General features: G+C 38.2%; 1 protein-coding gene across 4 annotated transcripts in view; it reads right to left on the bottom strand.

Annotated features, from left to right (window-relative positions):
• The window catches only part of Nckap1 (NCK associated protein 1), a 66,257-nt gene that overhangs the window by 24,269 nt on the left and 27,440 nt on the right, over positions 1-14,548 (bottom strand). For all 4 annotated transcript variants that reach the window (XM_021657461.2, XM_060390385.1, XM_021657462.2 and 1 more), the window contains 8 exons: positions 12,247-12,403; positions 9,178-9,234; positions 8,236-8,332; positions 7,832-7,938; positions 7,050-7,182; positions 5,325-5,406; positions 3,946-4,004; positions 638-783 (listed from right to left, as the gene is read on the bottom strand). In XM_021657461.2, the coding sequence (XP_021513136.1) occupies positions 638-783; positions 3,946-4,004; positions 5,325-5,406; positions 7,050-7,182; positions 7,832-7,938; positions 8,236-8,332; positions 9,178-9,234; positions 12,247-12,403 (838 nt within the window). The remainder of the gene's footprint in view (positions 1-637; positions 784-3,945; positions 4,005-5,324; positions 5,407-7,049; positions 7,183-7,831; positions 7,939-8,235; positions 8,333-9,177; positions 9,235-12,246; positions 12,404-14,548) is intronic.

The raw sequence follows: 14,548 nt of genomic DNA, 5'->3' as shown, positions 1-14,548 counted from the left end.
ATCATCAGTTGAGCAGCCCCTAGCTTAGAAGCAGGAGATGATGCAGCGTCCAGCGGGTGGTCAGTGTGCTTAGTGCAAGTGAAGAAAGATCACCAACTGATCACATTTATTCCTTTAAGAATAGTTATTGGCAGGCTCTTTGACCTTCCCACCCCCCAAGGGAGGAGCAGTCCTGCTAGGCCACAGAGGTGGACTTTGCAGCCAGTCCTGAAGATACCTGATAAAACAGGGCCAGATGAAAGGGGAGGAGGTCCTCCCCAATCTGTGGACTTGGAAAGGAGCAGGGAGGAGATGAAGGAGGGAGGATGGGATTGGGAGGGAATAAGGGAGCGGGATACAGCTGGGATAGAGTTAATAAAATGTAACTTAAAAAAAAATAAAGGAATAGTTATTTCCCCCACAAAGTGCCTATCATGTATCATTCATTCATTCATTCAGAGTAATACTGTTTATATAACATCAAAACATTTTAAATAAAAACTTAAACAGGTTATATGCAATACCTATAGAATATGAATACATGATATTCATAACTTCAAATTTTATCATGAGTTAAGGAATTATCAATTATAAGAAACACTATTATTTAAGTATCACTTAACATATCCGTTTAGATTTAAGGAAAATTACAACATACCAAAATATGGAGAGATCTGATGTTTCCACCAACATTTCCACCAAGGAATCTACCATTTTTGTATGGAATATTATTGTGTTCATCATCTTTCCCAGCTCTCGGTGATCTGCAAGGCTAAGTGAAGCTTTGGAGACACTAGTGTATGCCTGTAGCAGTTCAACAACAAGTAACAGTAGTTTAGGGATAGACTAATGACTCAAATCTTACCACTTTAACACTGTATCAGAAACATCATTTTTACAATTGTTTACAGTAAGTGCTGGTGCACTGGCTGGACAGGTGGGGTTGTCTGTAGCTGATCGAAAGACCTAGTTCAACCCCTTACGCCTGGTGGAAGAAAAGGACTGACTCCCAAAGGTTTTCCTTCTGTCCTCCATATGTGTGTCCTGTTTGGCAACATCTACACACACACAACACTGGACAATACAATAATACAGAGGATAAACTTATCTGATGGCTCCTACAAATATATGCAAGTAAATGAAAATGGGCAGGTTTTAAGACTTAGCTACAACTCTCAAGCAGGTTGTGGAGAAATTCCGTGACTAGGATACTGAATCAAAATCAGAATCGTGTTCAGGAACAATGGACATTTAAGAAGGGCAAAGGGTAACGGGAGAGGTGTTTACAGATAAATATTGGTCACAGTGACCAGAATTTGAGTGCAAATGAAAAAGAAGTGGTGAAGAATGAGATTCAACCAGATTATCTATCATGCTAAAGGATTCAAAACCCTGGTTGAACCCTGCGGGCTCTGTGTAATGGTCAGTTCTTATATAACAAAGTTGGCTATACATGGAAGGAGGAGGGAAAGCAGATGTTTCTAAAAAGCAAAAAGGGGCAGAAGTCAATTAGAAGGCAGCATGCCAAAAGGCTTATGCTGGCTTGGTCTACAGAGACAGTATGGAAAATGAGTACATGCGATGGGCAACAAAATTCCAGCTGCTGCCGACAGTCCTGGCCATTAGGAGGACCATCTTCATGCGTCTCAAATACTCTCACATTTTGCTACACACGAAGAAGATTCAAGACCCAGACTAATCGTTCCCAGAGCTACTTATTCGGGTTTTATGTGTAGCAATAAAACTTGAAAGATGAGGCGATGTTTACGTTGAAACAATGAGAAGCATGTCTGCCATAGAAAGACTACAGCGTTCCTTAAGCTCAGGCTCCCTTAGCTGCAAAGCAAAGCCACTGCAGAAAAAGCACTCATCTGCGATGTCCTAGCCTAGGACTTGGGCCCAGGAAGAAAATGATGCACACATGCTGACATGCATGCTAGAAAAATCAAGCACTTGGTCTCTTGGAGCAACATGTCCTGTCACCTACAGAATGACGCTAAGTTATGTTTTATAAGCAAGATAAAAATTAAACCTCTATTCTTACAACGGCAAAAAGCCTTCAGGGAGATGACACTCCCATTCACTAACAGCAACTAATAGAAAACGCAGTTTTCTGTGTTTTCATTTTTGTTTGCTAGGACGGGGGAGAGAATAAAAAGCAAATAAAAATACATCAGAAAAAAACAAACAAAACAAGCCTAACTGTATTTATTTGCTTTTAATTTGTTTAAAAGTGGAGTCAGTTGTGGCCATGACTTTAATAAATATTTCCATTTAAAGATGCTCGGGATTTAAATAACACTGCGAAAACAGATTCAGAAGAAGCTGTGCCAAGTGAAGTAACTGAAAGCACTTCTGAAATCACTGATGAGAACGGAAGAACAAGCATGCTCCTAAACCACTTTTAAGAAAGGAACAATCCCAGTAAATGCAAGACAGGATGCAAGGATGACATTTGGGGGGGAACTGAAGGTGCCTAACTAATGTGATAAGGGAATGGGGTGCTTCAGTAACAAGAAAACGGCTAATAATGCACAGATAAAGAACTCCCCAGAGGAGAAAAGGTAAAACATGAAAATGATCTGTGAAAGAATGACAACCTTAGAATCAGAACTAGATAGGAGTCCAGCGGGGGCAAAGCACACAACCAGGAACTGATCCTGCCGCCTTTGGCCTCCTACCTGCGCAGCCCTGCACCTCTCCCTGGCCATGCTTGTTACCTCAACACTCCCATTCTTCAACCTGCAAGCACTGTGAGTGCCAGAGGTCCTGTCAGCCATGTTTCCTTCACACAGAAAACTTCATACTCAAAGTCCATTTAAGTCAGTTTCTTCCTTTCCTGAACAAGCAACCTTCATATTCCAATTCCACCCATCTTTCCAATGCTGTGTAAAAGTTATTGCTCCAGGTTCCAGTTGTCTCACTTTTAATGCTGTAATTAGCTAACAGTAATATCTGTGATATCTGATTCTATTCTTAAAACAACAAACCTATTTATCTATCTATCTTTGTTATGTCTATCTACATGTATGTCTATGTACCATCTGTATGCCTAGTGGCTGGAAGCCAGAGAAAGGCATTGGATTCCCAAGAACTAGAGTTATACACAGCTGTGAGCCATCATGTGTGTGCTGGGAATCAAACCTAGGTTCTCTGGAAGAGACAGTGCTTTTAATTACTGAGCCATCTCTGCATCCCCAGCCTTTCAGATTTTTCAACTGCTCTTTTTAGTATTTTGAATGCCTTGTCTCAATAGTTAGATTAGAACACTCTCAAACAGGCTAACTCCCTCTTCTCTTTGTCTAACAATAAAGACATATCAACTACTGTTTATAATATACATAAAGAAATTAAGATTGATTTTTTAAAAATATGCTCAAGAAATATGTATAAAGTGACCCTACTGAAGTCTGAAACTATGTAGTTCTGTAGTTCAGAAATAAAAGTTTGGGTCAGCAGATCAGGTGACAGTAGGCCAGGGCTACAGACCAGTTGCTTATTTTCATAAATAAAGTTTTACTGCAGTACAGCTCACTCTGTTCTTCCATTGTCTATAGCTGCTCTGGCATTATAATGGAAGTGTTACTTATGCCAAGCACTGCACAGCATACAAGTCCAAGTTTTTACCAAATAGCTTTTTTTAAAGTTCAGAGCTATACTATAAATGTGTTTCATCAAAAGAAACTGTGCTTTCCCACTTAAAATTTAAATATATGAATCAGGATAACCAAGAGAACTAGGGATATAAATTTTTCATATCATAAAATTATAACCTGTTATTAAAAGCCTATATTAGCTTGTTAGAAATACATTTATATGAGTCTAATAATGCACAAAATAATTTATGTTTGTGGGTCATCACATAAAAGAGATCTTTAAAAAAAAAGAGAGATCTTTTCAGTAAGTTAATTCATAAGGTTATAATATTCAAACAAAACAGAACAATGCAAATCTAGTTATTCTTACCTGTAACCTAAACCAATCTAATCTCATCCCTCTGAAGTCAAAAACTTCCCCATCTTCCACTGAAACAACAAAAACAAGGGAAGAAAAGAAATGAATGACTTTATAAACCACTAATTATATTTTATACTTTAAGAGCTAAGGCAGCCACGTATAGTAGTGCAGGCCTTTAATCCCAGCACGTGGGAGGCAGATGCAGGCAGAACTCTTTGAGTTTGATGCCAGCCTAGTCTACACAGTGAGTTCCAGGATAGTCAGAGCTACCTAGTGAGAGCCTGTCTCAAAAACAAAAGCAAAAGCAAAACAAAGTAAAAGAACTAAGACAATTCAGTTATTTAAAAAAAAAAAAAAGTCTCAAAGTGGTATTGGTACACCCATTATCATACCTGGGTACTTCAAAATACTCCAAACCATAAGCAACTTATGTTTGCTAAAAATAAGTGAGTTAATAAAATGTCATAGAAATTACAAAAGAATTAGTCTTAGACAGGAAGGCAACATTACAAATGGCTAAACACTGATGCCATCCTGTCCAGTGAGTCAGAACCAGGCACAGGGCCTGATGTCTAAATCCCACCTACTTGGGAGGCTGAGGCAGAGGGGCTATGTGAAGAGTTGGAGGACACCTGAAGTAAAGTACAAGATCCCCACTGGGAAAAAAGAAAGAAAAAAAGGAAGGAAGAAAAGGGGAAAAGGCTGCCAGTCACAGCCACAAAATACAACCACATGCCCCACCAATAAAGTCAACAGTGTTGCCATAGGCTGTAGGAAACATCTCTGAGCAGTCTACCCTCAAACCACCACCCTTCAAATAACTGAGAGGTTGGCTCTCAGACCCTTTGGAAAATCTACAGTTTCCAAATCTGACAAGTAAAAGTAACTACATTTTTAATGCTGTGGATTAAATGGAATACATATATAACATGACTACTACAATCTTTAAATTATTGCTCTTCTTTGGCTTTCAGATCAGGGCCTCACTGGAACACACTACGTGGAGCAAGCTGGCCTGACTCTGCTGCCCTGGTACAGGCACTGAAGGTTCCACCATGACTGGCTTCAGACAAACATGCTATTTCTGATAACAGTGCACGGCTGTCACATGCGTGCCACACACAGTGCTCAGTACTCCCTGTTCACCTTTTTGTCACAAGATGCCTTTTCCCCTCTCCCCACATAATAAATATCAAAAACCAACACATTTTTTATGAACACCACCTGAAACCCATTTTGGAAACTTCTGCTCTGACAGAAGTAAATTAAGACAAAGGTAACAGATAAAATATATTAAAAAAATGCAAAGATTTTATAAAATTTGGCAGCTAAAATTCTTTCTTTAAGAATCTGACTTGAGACTGACTGAAGGCAGTGCCAGCACTTACCTTGTTTTACACTTAGGGAAGTCATCGTGTTCACAAAAGAGGACATGATGATTGACTCATCTTCAGGGCAAACAGACAGGTTCTGAAAACACAAAGCAACATGAAGGCTCACTCGTGGACAGACACACCGGAACAACAACACTACAGAAGGATCTTTCAGGAAGAGAAAGTAATTACAAATGCTGATCTGACCCATAAAATAAGTCTCAGCAATGCTATGGTAACAGAAAGAAATAAGACCAAAAGATTATTAAAGTGTGATTCCATGTGCATGGAAAGTTTCAGGAAGGTAAGCTGCAGTGACTGGACAGCGCTGTCAGAAACATCTATGAGAAACCTACCACAAAGATACACAGTAAGAGATGCTGAAAATGTTCTGTGTCAAACTGGTGTGTTAGATGAATATGCATTACGTTAAATCTGGGAGAGAAAAACAAAAAAGCTGCCTCTCCTGTCAGACTTACGTCTGACCCCTGGCTCTGCTCCTGTACAGAACAGGGAGGGTTACCAAGCCTTCGTTTCCTTAGCACCAACATCTTACCAGCCCTCACGGCTGTCAACTTGAGGAGATGCACTATCAGTGGACACAGGAACTTAACACTGTTACTCGTGCTACTGCTATTCATCTTACTTCACGAGAAATGCTAAGAATTTTCCCCGTATTAATATACTCTACTTTATATAAAGCCCTCTAATATATTTTAAGTTGGCTGAACATTTTAGTAATACATCAAAATCTGTAAAGCTTCTTAATAAGTAGCCAAAGAGCTACAAGGTAGGTTCAAAATGACATGAAACCAGGAGGTCTGGCTTTGTTTTAAAATGATATGCTGGTACAAATAAATAATAAAGAGCAATAAAGTTCATCTAGTGAATAGCTGTAAATAAAAATTACAAGGCAGTAATGCTCTGGGGACATAACAGGGGATCTGGTCCTTTTGAATGACTACTCTTTAATAATAATAATTTTTAAAAAAGTATCTGAGCACCATCTAGTGGATAAAGTAAATAAACGATTCCTGGAAAATCAGAGCTTTAAAGAGAATTTTATTGCTCCTTTTTAAATATTGCTCATTAGTTTATAGTAATTTTAGGTACCTGTGCGTCTATAGGGCAAAGAAAAGTTTATAAAAACTTTTTATTAGTTTACCTACAATAAAATTAAAGAAAATTTATGGTAAAGTAAAGAAGACTAAAGAAATTACAGAAAAACATTTAGCAAAAAGCAAAGATTAAAAACCAAAGAGGAAAACCCAAACTAAAAATAAAATTAGGACATCTGAATTAAGATTCTGATGGAGTTTTTCATTTACTCCCCATCTTGTCTTCCCTACCCAACCTTTCCTCTAACAATTACCAATTAGACTGTCTGCCTCTCGTCAATCCATCTTTACTGAGGCACTGTCCAGCTCAGGCTCGTATCCATGTTCACCCAGCACATTGAAAGATTTATCTTTCCTGCTGGCCTGTCTTCTCCTGGCCTACAGCAATGCTTTATCCACATTGGGCTAGCATGACCTTTCCAAGTCCTCACTTATGACTACCTGGAGAGGGCACACATCCATCCTGGGAATAAGTAACTGCTGTCTTTATCGTGTTCACACTTGTACATGTGTTTCTGTACCTATAGGCAATGACCCCTTTGGCAGATGTGACCACGGCTTATTTCTACTTAGACCATTTGGTTCGTGAGTGTAGTTTATAATGGGACTGGAAGCTTCTCACCTGCACCAGTTCATTGAGGACAACAGCATCAAAGCCGGAGAGGTACTGCACATAGTACCTCTGCATGACGGGCCCGTACTTCCTGACATGTGCTCTAAGCTCTTCCATGTAAAATATCAGCTCAGCAATGTGCCTTGTGAAAAGTCGAGAGAAAAGTTTCAGAGAATAAGTTCACTGTTGTCATGGAAAATACTAAATGTTTTTGGGATTATTTCTAGAACTTTTCCCTGAAGAAAAGCCATTAAATTTTAATGGCAATTATTTCCTTTGTAAATTATTTTATATCAATAAGATTATAAAAAGAAAAAAATGCTAAGACTTAAAATTGACAGAATATTCAAATCGAAGTACAATTTTGACTTATCATGGATACATAATTTTTTTTGAAGATTAGTCAAAAATATTTAAAAAATTAGATTTTCTGTATGTGTTTGATTCTATTTTCAAGGGTCTAACTCTGACAGAGTAGGGACTAATAAGATATTTCAAATGCAACATTGATGGCAATGAGAGCATGTAATGACTTTTATTTAATGTTTTACACAGAATAATTTTGAAAGCTAAATGCACTGGAAATATTACTGGGCAGAGCCAAAGAAAAAAACTTTCTTATCACTACTATAGTAGAAATATTAAAAGTCCTACAGTTTTTGCATTCTAATTTAAATAATTTTATATAAAGAACTTTTAAAACATCTTTGCTTTAATATAAGTCCTCAAACTTATGACCCATCAACCAAAATAAACAGGAAACAGATGGTGCTCTAACGGGATTAACTTACTTATCTACAAAGTCATCTGCACTCTTCTTTGGCATGTTGTCTGCATGACGGAGTAGCCAGATAATTTCATCACGGGCAAAAGATAATGCCATGAAAACAAAGAGTGCCTATTTAAAAACAGGCAAACAAAAACACTTGATTATTCAACAATCAAAACGAGTTTACTCATAGTCTTGCTCTAAGTCAACAGTCTCTGACAAGAATAACACAAGAGTCAAGCAAGCGTAAGACGGAGCTTAGAGCAGTTCCAGTAAGATGAGTGCACACATGAGAAACAAGGGAAAGAGACAAGTGAGATGCTGAGCCACAAGCCAGCAAACCCACTCTCGGCTCATGCTTTAGTCAAATTTCCTATAGAAGACACGCCTTCGCAGTGTGACAGGGCACATTTATCAGTCAGCTACCTTGGGACCAAGCAGGCCAGGCTGATCCGAGAGGACAGTTGCCAGCTCTTTGAGTGCAGACCGCAAAAACTTCCGTCTTTCTCTGTGCATGGAGCCACTGTTGGGAAAAATGTCACCATGTCACCAATGCTTCCCTCAGGTGGACAGTATAGGGAACAACAGTGAACGAGGACTTAAAACTTGTGACTTACTGTCCGCAACTATGGAATGGTGCTTGTCTTTTCTCTGCCCCAAAGAAACACTGATGGGTCAGACAGTATCACTATTTTCCTCCTGTCCACGTTCATGGATATAATCATACATATAACAACTAAACTGAGGTATCTAATTGTTTCATGAGAAAGAAAGTTGTTTATAAGTCTTAAATACATTAATCCCTATATATTCATTAATTTAAGACTATAAAATTGGAGTTTCTTTTGAAAGTATGTTATGGTATCACATTGCTTGTGTCAGTGTAAGACTATAACAATGTTCATGAGGTCGTACAACAGTCAGCAAAGCACTGCTACAGGGAACACAGTGGCAGTAGGAGCTAACAACTAGGACCTGCAGAGATGGTTAAGTTAGTAACAGCACCCGCCATCAGTATAGATCATCTGCATTTGATCCCCCAAACCCACACAGTAGATGGAGAGAACCAACTATTCCCAGGCTTCCTCTGACCACCATATACGCACTGTAGGGTAAGCACAAGCACACACCCATGATACTATTTTAAAACAGGTAACAGCTAAAACAAAAGGCCTTTGCATAGAACTTCCCTATCAATGTTGCAAAACACCAAAGATCTACACTAATTACCAATTTACTAGTTACAGAGGTTTTATATTTTTCCTTCAGTTCAAAGTTCTCATCTTCTACATTTCCATATCACTAATCTGTCTTCATTGAACAAAGTAATATTTTAAGAAGAAATTCCTCATAAATGTAACTACTCACGCATGTGATACAGCCGCTTCCTTGCATTCTCTTATGTCGTTAATACGTTTATTGTAGCTATGTGCAAGGAAAAAAAATAAACCTTGTCACTCTTAATTTAAAAAGATAAAAGGAACAGTGAAAAACTTATTCTCAATGAAAACAACAATGCTTTACAAAGGAGATGATGGGTGAAGTCTACCTGCCCAGAATATATTTTCTAGTACTTTATAAATTTTCCTAAAAAAATGTTAGTTACAGCAAATCCAAAATACAATGAACCTTCATGATACAAATTTATTATTTTCTTAAGCCCTAGATATACTAAAATTTCCTTTTGATGCAATTAAATCATTTCCAAGCATCTAAAGTACTCAAAAAAATGATTGCTTTTGATAATAGCAGAATCACTCATAAACACAGATAAATTCTCAAAAGAAACATCAGGAATCAGCAGCAGCAACTTTGAAAGTAAAGGTTTTGTGGGACAGAAAGTTAAGGCAGGAAAGTATTTTATTTACTTTAAATTTTTTTGAGAGAACGGTCTTATTTTTACACACTATGTGTCTATATAAGTATATATAGAGAGAATATATAAGTATATATAGAGAGAGAGAAAGACAGACGGGGGGAAGGAGAGCTTTTTGTGGTGCATGCCTTGATTTCAGCACTCAAGAGTCAGTGGTAGATGGATCTCTGTAAATTCAAGTTTAGCCTGGTCTACACAGTGACACTCCACAGGAGATTAAAAAAGCCTTCTAATAAAAAGTAAAAGAAACTCCAATATTGATTACTTTGGATGTTGCACTAAAATAAAAGTATCAACATTCATAACAGAAAAAAAAAATTCCTTACAACTTACCTGAGTTTACACCAAAATGAATCGTATTTTCTATATGTAAGCATTCTAAGAATCATTTTTTTCTTTGAGAAAATGCCTAAAACATGTAATATGGGCCCTTGTAATTAATACACTCTCTTTTTCTTTTTCAAGGTGTATTTATTTATTTATTTTGTATACAGTGTTCTGCCTGCATGTATGCCTACACACCAGAAGAGGGCACAAGATTCCATTATAGATGGCTATGAGCCATCATGTGGTTGCTGGGAATTGAACTCAGGACTTCTAGAAGAGTAGCCAGTGCTCTTAACCTCTGAGCCATCTCTCCAACTTCTAATTAATACACTTTCATACTTATGACTTGACTATAAGAGTTCTTTTTTTTAATGTGACTGATAACTCAAAATAAATAAGTAAAGGAAAGACAGATGTGGGGGTGAGGCCGTACAAAACCTAGGACCCTGCTGAAGAGATGTTTCAGCAATTCAGAGCGCTCAATATTCCTACAGAGAAGCCAGTTTGGTTCCCAACACCCACATGGCAGCTCACAACTAAACAACCATCCCTAACTCTAGTTCTGGAAAATCCAATACCACCTTCTGGCTTCCTTGAGGATGAGCAAACACATAGTGCACAGACAAACATGCATGTGAAACACCCATTCACGTAAAATAAAAGTACCTAAAGGATAAAGGTGATTAATTTTGTGGTACCACTAGATTTACACCACATATAAGTTCACTGAATATAAGCACTTTAACTAAGTTAAAATGTTCATATATTTAAGTGATTCTATAAAGCAGAGGCTAACCTATTAAGGTAAATAACAAATTTTATCATTTACAATCTCAATAAAATGAAAGCAGAAAAGAAACTGTTTTTCTTATAATGACTAATATGGTGTTAGAGGTCAGGGCAGCTGTTGCTTAGGAGGGACGAAGGAAGAAGAATGCGTGGGGACTTGAAGCACAAAGGCTTATTTGTGAACAGAGACATCCTACACCCTGATCTAGGTGATAATCACTCAAGAGTATTCACACACAAGGTCACATAGCCATCTGTTGAAGACTTTCTTTTTCTGTTTGGAAATGTAAACAATAAAAAGCTCAGGGTGCACGGAACAATCTACATTTGTTTGTTTTTTTCCAAAATAATAGTGCTGCCAAGAACCTGTGTTTACTTTGCATCCCGGGAAATTCAAATGCTCACTAAAGATACATACTCGCTGGAACGGTTAGTGCTAGACACAATGTTGTTGTTGTTTGTTCTGTTTGTGTTTGCTTTTTCAAGACAGGGCTTCTCTGTGCATCCCTGGCTGTCCTGGAACTTGCTCTGTAGGCCAGGCTGGCCTCCAACTTACAGAGGTTCACCAGCCTCTGTCTCCCCAGTGCTGAGATTAAAGGTGTGCCACCACACTGTTATTTTTAACACCCAATAAAAACTTCATTTGTGTCTCAACTTCACCAAACACTGAGCTGGACATGAACTATATACAAATTTCACTTTTTTTTTTAAGTTACTATGTCCAGCATAAAGACAAGGAACCATCTAAATACAAGGAATTTTATCTGCTCTTTACTTTAAAAGATTATATGACTACTCTATGTGTGACCTCAACATGGCTCTTCATATACTGGCTACAGGGCCTCAAAAGAAATGTAGTTATTAAAGATAGTAACAAGAGAAACTCCCAATCATTTCAGAAACACATTTGCTTATAGATAATGAGTAATTATCTGCAAATGTAAGTAATGTAAGTCTTCTGGGTGCACTGAGATCAAGAACTGTGATTCTAAGTGCTGTGGTCAGGCTTCTGTAATTGTTAGGTGTACTTCAATGATATTTTTTGATACCTTTAGGAATATTCTCTGCTCCTTTGGGGGAAGGGTGAGACAAGGGTTTCTCTGTGTAGCCCAGCCTATCCTGGAACTCACTCTGTAGACCAAGCTATCCACAAACTCAGAGACATGACTGACTCTGTCCCTTGCTGGGATTAAAGGCATGCACCACCATGCTGGGCAATCTATTCTATATTTCACTTTCAATAATACTTATGAATAAAATCATGTATGAATTAAAAAGAGGACACTTATTTCTCTAAATACAAATTCTGAAACCCTCAAGATTTTTAATTAGTGAAGTTCCGTGTAAAAAAATCTTATTTCTACCATTATCACAAAAACTGTTATGAAAGACATTCCATTCCCCACCTCCTTCCCACAAATTGAATAAAACTGAAAACACCATACCCCCGAATGTTTACAAATAAATCTTCTGCAGCTTTGTGAATGTGGAAAACTTCATCCCGAAAGAGAGAGAGGCAAGAGCTACTCTGAAGAGCTAGCTTCCAAAGGTTCAGCGCTGTAGCCTCTGTATTTAGCATCCCATGGCACAGAATAAAGCCAACTTCAAACAAAGAAAAACAAGCACAAGTTACAAGTACTGCAGAGACAAGTGTTCTTGGTTACTGTGTAACAGCACAGATGGGAAAACAACCTCCGTCAGTGAATGTAAGCCGTTCATAATGTAATACATCCATACAGGCATGTGTACATGTATATATGAACAACATTTTTCAAGTTTAATTATGACTTCCTATACTCTGCAAACTGTTTTAGGGGGTTATGAATAAATTTTTTAAATGAAACATTAAAAACATTAGTTTAAGCAAAAGATTGAAATGAACACATGCTATATTAATCACTACTGTTGTTGAAGTGACAGGAAATTAAAGTAATCCATTTTTGTAGTCACCAGAAGAAATGCTAGAGTGACAGCATCGCTTGTCTCAGCAGATTCTCCATTACTAACTTATGTAGTAGACATGAGAGCATCACTCTGTTACAGCTGACAGACAAAAGCTCAGTACTACTACAGTAAGAGGCAGGAAGGATATGGAAGGGCACACCTTTAACCTAGCACTCAGAGGAAGGCAGGCATGCAGTGAGTTCAAGTCCAGCCTGGTCTGCATAATGAGTCCCAGGCTAGCCAGGGCTAGATCAGGAGACTATTTCAAGGAGGAAAAAAAAGGGGGTAGGGAGCACATCCAAGTATTAACTCTTGAAGTGCAATATTCTTGCAATGTATTAAGCTGCTATCTTTCTATGAATTCTAAGCTTCTTTTACTTCTGGTTATGCAATCTGGAAACCTTATACAAATGTATAATGCTATATATGCTTGTAAATGCCTTCCCTAGCCTTCTACACTAATGCTACATATAAACAAAGTTTCAACTTTTGTTGAGATTTTCCTGCTTCATAACAGTTATTCCCATTTAAAAAACAAAACCCTGAATTCCAAGGTGCTGGCTAATCTGTGTCATTTTTGCATGGCTAGTGTAGAGGTGGGTACCTCAATGAGAAAATGTCTCCGTAAGATACATCCTCCGTAAGACATAAGCCTTATTTAGTGATTGACATGGGAGGGTGCAGTCAATCTTGGGTGGGGCCACTCCTGGGCAGAGGGTCCCAGGAGCTGTAAGGACACAAGCAGAGCCAGCTAACAGGCAGCACCTGTCCCCGGCCTCTGCTTCAGTTCCTGCCTCAAGTTCCCGTCAGGACTTTCATCCTGATTCAGGACGTCTAAGTTGAAACAAACGCGTCCTCTCAAGTTGCTGTTAGTTACGGTGCCTCAGCACAGCAGCAGAATCAAGACTAAGACAGGTATCCATGCAGCTAACTCCACGATCCCACTCAAGAATTCTGCAGTTGCAGCCATAAACGTAAAGTTAAAAACTAAGAGTCATTATTTAATCAAACAAAACCAGTATTTCAAAAGCCTCAGCTTCAAAACATAGAAGTGTAAACTACCTTTCTAGAAAGAAATGTCACTATGACAGATCTGAGAAGTAACAAAATTAACTAAACTGTCTAGGTACAAGAATGCGCTAGTAATTCCTCTTCCACATTTAAGTCAGTGTTAGTGGGAGCACCAGTCCAGTATTCAAAATCTGTAGTCATCTTCAAGTACAATTAAATAATATCTAATTTTTAGACTAAGCCAAATCTAACAAAACTGTGGGCTTTTATGTCTAATACCTATTTTGCAAAAAAAAAAAAAAAAAATTTCATTCATTATTTTACCAAAAAATCATAGCACAGGCATGACAGAAGAGCTTCCCTACGGCTGCAGAATAACTGCGACAGCGCCCCACGGGGTTGGACAAGCCTTTCACAGGGTCGCATGCCACACACACAACTTACCAGGTATTTACGTCATGATTCACAGCAGTAACAAAATGAGTTGTGAAAATGATTTTAGAGCTGAGGGTCACCCCAACATGCGGAACTGTATTAAAAGGTTGCAGCCTTAGGAAGCTCGAGAACCACCCCTCCCTCTATAATAAAAAGTTTAAGAAGTTAATATATCAAAAAGAAGCACAAACTATTCAAAACTATTCCCTCTGGTAGCGAGCAGTGGGGAGGACGGTGACTATTTATAACACTATTTACAGCTCTCATTACATCATTTGTTTTTCTAGTTGTGAGCTGCCTAGAAGCACATGCTAATACTTTTATCCCTGATGAATCTATCAAACTGCCAAACAGTAA

Source organism: Meriones unguiculatus, chromosome 8, assembly GCF_030254825.1.
Source record: "Meriones unguiculatus strain TT.TT164.6M chromosome 8, Bangor_MerUng_6.1, whole genome shotgun sequence".
Taxonomy (NCBI): domain Eukaryota; kingdom Metazoa; phylum Chordata; class Mammalia; order Rodentia; family Muridae; genus Meriones; species Meriones unguiculatus.
The sequence above is the reverse complement of the archived record's forward strand: the minus strand, read 5'-3'. Positions and strand labels throughout refer to the sequence as shown.